Source organism: Rhamphochromis longiceps, linkage group LG22 (genome assembly GCF_057381845.1).
Source record: "Rhamphochromis longiceps isolate RC_006_pf linkage group LG22, R_longiceps_female_GT1.1, whole genome shotgun sequence".
NCBI lineage: Eukaryota > Metazoa > Chordata > Actinopteri > Cichliformes > Cichlidae > Rhamphochromis > Rhamphochromis longiceps.
In genome coordinates, this window is record NC_140577.1 from 18,896,341 (window position 1) to 18,905,779 (window position 9,439).

Sequence of the window (9,439 nt, forward strand, 5' to 3'; positions counted from 1 at the left end):
CTGGAGGGAAACGACTGTGTGTGTGCGTGTGCAGATATGTGCATACGTGTGTGAGCACAGGTTTGGGATGCTTCTCTCCAGCCCGATCCCACCGTGTCAATATTTACTCAGTATTCTGAGATTTGAAGAAAGGCAACTTGTTTCAATATTTATGGATGTGGTCAAACATTAAATCCTCCCACTCTTTCCAAAAGCCGTGACAGTATGCGTGCACACGCACCGACTGACGGTTAAAAAGTAAAAGAAAACCCCACACTGCTCGGTCAGATCAAGTAATGGAGTTTATTGATATTGGTGGATAAAGTTTATTGATATAACAGATTGAAAGTAATGATGTTGGTTGTAGAACAAAACCGAGACACAGTTTGGAGTTCCTCCAGTCGCCTGGTTCAAATAGCATTAAACTGTTGATTTTTTCGTTTGTTTTTAGAAGATATGACAAACAGACTTTGTTGGGATTGGAAGAAGATGGGACACGAGGGCGAGTTGCTCAGGAAAATAACACCCTATTGGATAAAATAAATAGATTTGTGTGTTCAAGCGTGGCTTTAAAAACGAGGACAAACAGTGGAAGGTCCAGATTTGACAGCGATAAAATATCTCAGCTAACCTTGTTGATAGTAAATATTTCCACTAAAAGTGGCATTATTTGTATGCTGCCTTATGAAAATGCTTAATGGCACGCAGTGAGGCTGAGATGGAGGAATGTGTTTGTTTTACACTTCTTTCCATGCACTCCCCGGGTCTGGCAGTACTATTGTGATGATAGTTTTCTAAACCGAGCACCTTGAAATGGTTGGCAGAGAAAAAAATAAACTTACAGGAACGTTTCCCTTTTTGGGGAAAAAAAGCAAATACATCGTGTCTTAATATTAGATTTCTATTTTGCTACAAGAAGGTAAACGGATGGGTTGGAAAAAGGAAAACCTTATATAACTGTGTAGTTTGAGCTGATTGTGGGTGTCCAATGAATGATCATTATTTTTATTTTTATTTTTTAATGGATTAGTGCTTAAAAAGACTATTTTTCCAAAGGTTTCATAATCTCATAGAGCAGCTTTGACTTGGGTGGTAAAGGGGAACTTCTACTAATCGGAAGGTGAGTGGTTGATCCCGGCTTTTCCTGTCCACATCCCAAAATGTCCTTGTGCAAGACACTGAACCCGAACGCCTCTGTAATGCCAACAAAACCAGGCTGTTTACCATAAATACCAGGCAATAACTCCAGGACTCCAGGGCTCATTCGGCTGAAGGACTGATGAGCTCATGCCATGGTGAGGCATCAGACATCCATCTGTCTTTCTGCAGTTTTTCCTGCACTATTGGTCAGAATCAAACTTACCAACAATGATTGGCCAATGGGTCTTCACCCAAATGAAGCTCAAGGTCACATGTGACACACACACACACATTTTCCCAGTATTGGTTTGCTTGTGTCTCCCATGTTACCATAATTAATGACTTTAGGGTCGGTCGAGAGCTAAGGCTGAGGTGTAGGTGTAGTATTGAGTCCTGGCAATACTGACTGTAACAGGGCAACAAGCTGGTTTGTCAATCCATTATGACCAGTGTAACTTCAGGTTTCAGTGTTTCACAGTATGATGGTGACAGATTTTCCCCAGCCTCTGCGTTTTAGATGATAAACCTAATAAATAATCAGGCAGTCCTTGTGTTTTGTACACAGGTCATGAAATAACACTGAACAATTCAGCAGCCACTGAAATTACATGTGCTGGTGGAGCTGTACCATAATTTCCAGTTCTAATGATGGTTAATGGCCTAATTGCAGGTATCTGGCATAGATGCTCACTGCTGACTGGATCTTCTGTAAATGTACTAAAGTGGAAAGTACAGTGTTTAAATGCATAGCAACTACTACACATGCTTCAAACCCCTCCATTCTCTCTAATTCAATAAGTTCTAAAGGCCTTTACACACCGGATGTGTTAAAAATATATTTTTTTTATGCCACCGTTCACTCCCTGATTCACACCTATTTATTTGTACACTCAATTAAGACTCCTGACCTCAAACACTCTGATTCACTTGATAAACCAGATTAACTGTGTTGTTGCTTAATAAGAAGGACCCACAGGTAGAGTGCTCAGCTCTAAACCAAAAAAGGTGTGTGATTAAAAAAACAACTGATAACTCAGCTCAGTCTCAATCTTTTGCTGGGGTGTTTTCCTCCAGTAGGCGGGCAGCGAATGACACAGGCAGGTAAGTTTTCTAGGATAAAGAAAGAGAAGGCAGGTGAGTATAGATTCAAGGATTGGTAACAAGGAAGCATTAAAACACCTAAGCACCTCTACCACACTATATTACTTCTACCACAGTATGCTAACAATCTGATAACAAGTGCAGAGAAGAGCCAGGAGGAGGAAGCACAGTTAGTGAAACAATCACACACCCACACGATAAAGAGAAGCTAGACCAAAGGGCGGAGAACAGACAGAAATCAGGCCAACACCTAAAAGCACAGGGGACCACAACAAATTTGCCCTGGATATAAAATTGGATTAAAATATTTATCCTAAATTGTTGTTGAACGACTTTTTTCTCAGTCAAGCAAAACCACCTTTTTAAAGGTGGCATTTAAAATTTTTCTAAACTAATGATTAGCCAAAGATTAGGGAAAAGGTAATCTAGTTAACTGGTATTCACAGTCCTTCTCTACTGTCATTAAGTAAGATCTGCTCTGCAGTCTTTTGAATCATTTTTCCGTATTTGAGCTGTTCTGCTCGATATCTGTGTGACTAAAGCCGTGCGTCAACACAGGATGATAAGGGTTACCCAAGGAGAACTGAACAGGGCTGTTGAAGGACATCAACCCAGCAGCAGGACTACTATCTGCTCCTTTGTTTGTGGAGGAACAGGAGGAGGAGCACTGCCTGAGCCCTACAAAATGACCTCCAGCAGGGTACCCGTGCATGTCTCTGACCAAACCTAAGCTAACCTAATCAGGTTAACTTTAACTGGCCTCTCTGTAGAACGTCTGTGGGATATGTCTCCTCAGATGATCACTGAGCCACTCCCAAACTGGTCATGATGTTGCAGATTTGTTCACACCTGTCACAGGTGCTCAGTGTAAACCTGTGAAGAGAACAGGGTGCCAGTGGTGGACCTGCCAGTTCAATTGCACAGTGCTGGGATGCGAGCAACATAATCGTTGTGCCCTTGTGACACCTTCATGGACTCTGTTTCTTTCAGTGCTCCTCCAGTTTATTGCTCAAAGGAGCAGACACTGGTGCTACTGCTGGGTTTATATCCTTCTCCTCTATCTGTCTTATTCTTACCCCTGTTAGCACTTTAATTTGCACCAAAACAAGTGAAATAGATTCACAGTGGTTTTCACTTCCTTAAATGAACAGACTGATATCCCTGAAGTTTTGCTGACTTTGTGTTTTACTGCGATGAACGAATATTCCTGTAATGTTTTTGAGCAGAGTAGTTCTCAAATGCAGGTCCGGTTCTTTCAGTTACCTGCTTATGTTTGCCCAGCCTGCCGGTAGACAGTGTTACATAACCTGTGTCTGTGTGTGTGTGTGTGTGTGTGTGTGTGTGTGTGTGTGTGTGTGTGTGTGTGTGTGTGTTACTACATAATGCTGTGCATGTGTGATGTATCTTCTCTTATGAGCCAAACTGACCATTTCCAGAGATGACACACTGTCCAGGAATAACATCTCTTCTCTTTTTAATCTCTAACATTTCACCACTATTACACACACACACACACACACACACACACACACACACACACACACACACACACACACACACACACACACACACACACACACACACCCTGTTCAGTTGGTTTTGCAGCATGTTCACTTGGAAATCTGACTAACTGGTTACTGTACAGCCAGAGCCCCGACTCCTCTTCCCCTCACAGACTCCCTCCTCAATTGCGGCTTGTTCAGTGAGTTTGTGTGGAGGAGGAAGGGGGTGGGTGGGGGTTCAGAGGAATGTCTGCTTGTGTGTGGGGAAAAGAGGGGTCTCTGTTGAGTGTGTTTGTGTGGACTCTATAGCAAGATTAAAGATGTGTACATGAACTTATTGATGAAAGTGTGTTTTGCTGCTGTGTTTACTCCAATGGGGCCCTGCTGCCTGTCATACAGTGGAGAGTATATACCAGAGAAGTTCAGGAGAAGATGCTGAAAAAAGGAAATCTGATTTACCTTTACTCTCATTGTGTGTGTGTGTGTGTGTGTGTGTGTGTGTGTGTGTGTGTGTGTGTGTGTGTGTGTGTGTGTGTGTGTGTGTGTGTGTGTGTGTGTTTGATCTGTCTTATTATAAAACTGATTTTGAGGTAAAAATGTTTCAGAAGGGTTTACAAATGTGAAGCAAGGAGATTGAGAATGACACTGAATACTGAAACTCAGAAACCAGGAAATGGATTGTATACCTACAATTTAAAATTTACAGAGAAATGCGCACACACACGCAACTCAACGTGTAGAGCAGCAGGAACACTGTAGGCTGTGTATGGCGGCTCTGCTTCACTTCCGCACCATAAATGTGTGTTTGCTATACGAGGGAACACGGATAGAAAAGAGGAATTCATGTCGGTGTTTATTTGAGCTTTGGCCAAATCCAACCTGGGGCAGCAGCACTGGCGCGAGCCCTGCACCAAACCCCAGCCGCTCCTGTACCCCCAGCCAGACACGCACATACTGTAACCCACTGGGGGACCGGTGCGCACACACAACAAAAATTTACCACCTTCACATACACACTTACCTGTCCATCCTAACCATATCAAGGTGTGTTTGTCTTTCCCTGCCCACCGTTTTAGGTCCTCCCAGAGCAGGTATTTCCTTCTCTTTCCCACAGACGCACACTCATCCGTGCACACACTGCAGCTTTAGAGGGGGGTTGTCTGTGGGCTGAGTGTGTGAAGCTCGTGCATTGATAACCTGCAGCTCAGAGTCGCTTGGTCTCACTTTGTGGCCGTGCCCATCGCTTGGAGCTGCGCTTCGCTTTCTTTTCTGCTTCCCAACTCTAGGACCGTCTGCGGCCGCGCTCGGACCCCCCGCCTTTGTCACCATGACGCCCATCCAGCCGTTGTTCCTGCTGTTGCTTGGCCTAATAGGAGCCCAAGCTAACTTAGACCTTCGCACAGCCGCCGCCATGGGTAAGAATAATGACCTTTAACCCCTAAAGCCTATGTCTTAACTCCTGTTGATTGTGTGATGCTTTGCTTCTAACACCCGTTTGCCTTTTATCATCATAAAAGTGAACTCATAGAGCAGAAAAACCTCACACAGCTTTTAAAAAGCGAGCATTAGTCTGGTCTCAACAGGTGAGAAATATTGCTCTGATCATCAGTTTGCCTTTTAGGTGAAGGACATAAAAATTTTTTTGAGTGGTTAGAATCTTTTTGTGTGTTGTGTGTGAATAGGCTGGATGAGATGCTGTATCATCATACATTTTTTTGGGGAAAAATGTATGATGGTTAGATGTGGACACTAACTTTCTGTATATATCATAGCTATTTAAGAATGATAAGTAAGGGACTGGGAGAAAAGGTAAATGGACTGGTTCTTATAGCACTTTATGCAGCTCAACTCTCCTCATTCACCCATTCATACAAGCACTTTTTTACATGCTTCCTATTCAACATTCACACACATTCACACTCTGATGGATACATCGGAGAGCAACTTGGGGTTGGTATTGTGCCCAAGGACATTTGGCATGCAGACTGGAGCAGCCTAGGATCAAAAGACCAACCTCATAATTAGAAGATGACCTGCTCTACCTCCTGATTAGTAGATGACGTGCTCTGCCACGTGAAAAAAGGGGTTATGATGTTCTTTCAAGTCGTTAATTTGTATAAGCACATTTTGGATAACTGTTTTGTTCAGGATGGAGTGTGGCCGTTGCTGTTTCTTGCATGTCAAAGATTGAGAGGAGGTGTACAGAAGGAGAAGGGGGAGGAGGGAGGGAGAGAGGTGAAGGGCGAGGAGGGAGATCAGTGATATGCAGTAGACGCTGGCTGCAGTTTGCTTAATGATGCCAAAATGCCCGCGTTTACACTGAAAATGCTACGGGTCACCAGCCGTATCGCTGTAGCAAAGCTTAATTTCATCACACCTTTTCTAAAAAAATCTGTCAGAGTCCATGTTTTTTTTGTGAAAATGTAACCACACCTCACGCCTTTTCTTGGTGGAATCTAATTATGGATTAATTATTGATATATTCATGCAAGAGATACTCAACAAGCTTTCTGAAAACACTTAAAGTGGGTCAGTGGCTCTTTTTGTGTCCTCTCTCCATCGCAGTACTTTCACCTTTCCCTCTCTCCACCCTTGCTGCCTCTGTGCGTCCTGTTTCCAGCCCTTCCTCTCATATACATCTCACCACTCTCCATCACCTCTGCCCTCCCCTTTTCCTCTCAACAGCCCTTCACTCCATGCTCCACCCACATCTCCCCTGACTTTCATGATCTCCATCCATCATCATGAGGAATGATGGAATGAGGAATAATTTATAACTTTATAAAATGAATATGAGATTATGGTGACATCTGAGTTGCTTTTCTCTTCACGTGTAGCGGCAGGTTTGTGCAAAGCCCGTCCCACCGACCTCGTGTTCATCATCGACAGCAGTCGCAGTGTTCGCCCCTCAGAGTTTGAGCAAGTTAAAGTCTTCCTGGCAAAAGTCATCGAGGGGCTGAATGTTGGACCCAGCGCCACTCGTGTGGGAGTTGTCAACTATGCCAGCCGCGTTAAGAATGAGGTTTGGATAAAGTTTAAAAAACGATTTCCGACGTTTCTGATTTGTTTTCTCTCATTTCGATCTCACTCACTGCGCTGTTGTGGAACTGTAGGTGTCTCTGAAGACCCACCGCACCAAAGCCGGGCTGATCAAGGCTGTGACCAAAATTGAGCCGCTGTCCACCGGAACCATGACTGGCCTGGCCATCCAGTTTGCAATGAATGTTGCCTTCAGTGAGGCCGAGGGCGCTCGTGCAAAATCTTCTGACGTCGGCAAGGTCTGCCACATGTTTAGATGCGTTTGCACGTGAAATTCACCTCTTTCATAACCGCAATGGTAACTTTATAATCTATTTTGAACCCTCACTGTCACAGGTTGCCATTATTGTGACAGACGGGCGTCCCCAGGACAATGTAAAGGATATAGCTCAACGTGCACGAGACGCCGGCATTGAGATTTTTGCCATCGGTGTGGGACGCGTGGACATGAACACTCTGAGGCAGATGGCCAGCGATCCTCTGGATGACCATGTGGACTATGTGGAGAGCTACAGCGTTATCGAGAAGCTCACCAAGAAGTTCCAGGAGGCCTTTTGTGGTAAGAGGGGGAGAAGGAAGAGATGAGAGAAGGATTAGAGATGTACTGTAGGAGGTATAGATACAGCAGCAAGAAAGAGGGATTCATTATATGCACACCTTCATTCCTGTGGAGAGAGCTGTCTGCTGCTCCCCTGTACTGAGGGTAAGGTGTCTGGACTGTCATCCTTTTCATTCCAATTTATTCTTCTCTCCCTTTTGTCCTCTGCTCGTCCTCGACAAGATTACAATGTATTAATTCAGTCCTTCAAACTCATTTAAAATTCCCCACAGCACGAGGGCATTAGGGTAGAAACAACCTTTTGGAATGAGATTTAGTCCTGTTCTTCAGTCAACTCTCACATAACCGAGAGGCGAGACTGATCTATCTGTAATTACCGATCCATTAGTGCCAATCATTAAGCCTCTAATTAGTGATGCCCTTCGGCGCTCCCAGTCTGCGGCAGCTTCGACTGCTGTTTGCTTCTCGCTTTGCGGCAGCCAGCATCGCTGCACGTGCAGATGATGAGAGCAGCATTATCATAGTGTTGAGGAGGAGCCTGTGCATCACGTTGAAAAATCCTCCAGAAAACTGGATTTTATTAGCTTAAGGCTGCTCCGATCTTTTCCTCCGTTTGCTTTAAGGCTCCACTGGATTTTTGCATCATCTACATATATTCAAACCTGTTCAGGTCAACTGCAGGTCACAGTGGATCATTAAAAAAATCAATGCTAGAATTTCCCATTTTCAAACTGACATAGTTTTATTTCTCCCTCTAACCCTACCTGCCTGCCCCCTCTTATGTGTGTGTGTGTGTGTTGTGCATGTAAGAAGACCTAGTGTCTGACCTGTGTGCCACTGGGGATCATGACTGTGAGCAGGTATGCATCAGCACACCAGGATCATACAAGTGTGCCTGCAGAGAAGGTTTTACCCTCATGGACAATGGTCGTAGCTGCAGTGGTGAGTGGGTGTTTGTCTCAGAAGGTATGTGTCCAAGTATGATAAATATGCTCTGACATTAACATGCCCCGTGTGTGTCCGTGTGTGTATGTTTTGTTTTTCACCAGCTTGCAGCAACTCCGCAACAGACGTTGTGTTTCTGATCGATGGCTCTAAGAGCGTGCGTCCTGAGAACTTTGAGCTGGTCAAGAAATGGATAAACCAGATCATCGACAAGCTGGACGTCAGTGAAAGCAAGGCTCATGTCGGACTGGTGCAGTACTCCAGCACAGTCAAACCGGTATGAGTCAGTTTTTCTTTTTTTACATTAGAGTAAGCATTTTCACTTCCACCCTCATCATCATCCTAATTCTGCTCCACCGCAGGAGTTTCCCTTGGGCCGCTACAACAACAAGAAGGACCTCAAAGAAGCTGTGAAAAAGATGGCCTACCTGGAGAGGGGAACCATGACAGGCCAGGCTCTCCGTTATCTGGTAGAAAACAGCTTCAGCCTTGGTCAGGGTGCCCGGCCTGGAGTCACAAAGGTGGGCATCGTCTTCACCGATGGGCGCAGTCAGGACTACATCGGAGAGGCTGCCAAGAAGGCCAAGGAAAACGGTTAGAGGGAGTGGGAAGGTTACGTCTAAAGCAGAATAAAAATATATACTTATGTGAATCAGATGAAGGAACGAGCGCGTTCATTGCAGGCTTTAAGATGTATGCTGTCGGAGTGGGCAATGCAGTTGAGGACGAGCTGAAAGAGATTGCCTCTGAGCCAACCGGAGAGCACTACTTCTACACCGCCGATTTCAAGGCCATGAGCCAGATTGCCAAGAAGCTACAGATTAACGTCTGTAATGGTGAGAAGTTTTAAACAAATGTGTTGTTATACTTCACAAATCAGACAAATCTTTAACCCGTGTGTTCTTGGCTCCACAGGTGACCCTTGTGAATGCGACTCCCTTGTAAAGTTCCAAAAGAAAGTTGAAGCTGCCCTACAGGCACTAACAAAAAAACATATCCTTTATGACAGGTGACACTGTCTGAGGATATTATTTTGGGAGGGAGGGTGTTAAAGTTGTTTTCGCACTGTCTGATTTATTGACTGCCTTCACAGTTTCTCTCCTTGACAGAATCTTACTAGAGAGCATGTCGAAGAGGATCGCCTTGCTGGAGAACAAAATCGTCTAAGGACTCG

At 44.5% G+C, this 9,439-nt stretch overlaps 1 protein-coding gene across 1 annotated transcript; it reads left to right on the plus strand.

The window, feature by feature from the left end:
- Positions 1-4,922: 4,922 nt before the first annotated feature.
- Positions 4,923-9,439, plus strand: matn1 (matrilin 1). The gene is made up of 10 exons (XM_085395750.1): positions 4,923-5,137; positions 6,560-6,744; positions 6,836-7,000; positions 7,098-7,320; positions 8,131-8,262; positions 8,370-8,542; positions 8,628-8,859; positions 8,949-9,101; positions 9,181-9,256; positions 9,381-9,439. The coding sequence occupies exons 1-10, from the start codon at positions 5,050-5,052 to the stop codon at positions 9,430-9,432; spliced, it is 1,479 nt and encodes a 492-aa protein (XP_085251876.1). The 5' UTR covers positions 4,923-5,049; the 3' UTR covers positions 9,433-9,439.

Bases quoted from the DNA above. Each gene is read 5' to 3' on its own strand.
- matn1 (XM_085395750.1), top strand. From the start codon at position 5,050: ATGACGCCCATCCAGCCGTTGTTCCTGCTGTTGCTTGGCCTAATAGGA. The intron at 8,263-8,369 runs GTGAGTGGGTGT...GTTTTTCACCAG, and splicing joins CAATGGTCGTAGCTGCAGTG to CTTGCAGCAACTCCGCAACA. The intron at 9,102-9,180 runs GTGAGAAGTTTT...TTGGCTCCACAG, and splicing joins ACAGATTAACGTCTGTAATG to GTGACCCTTGTGAATGCGAC.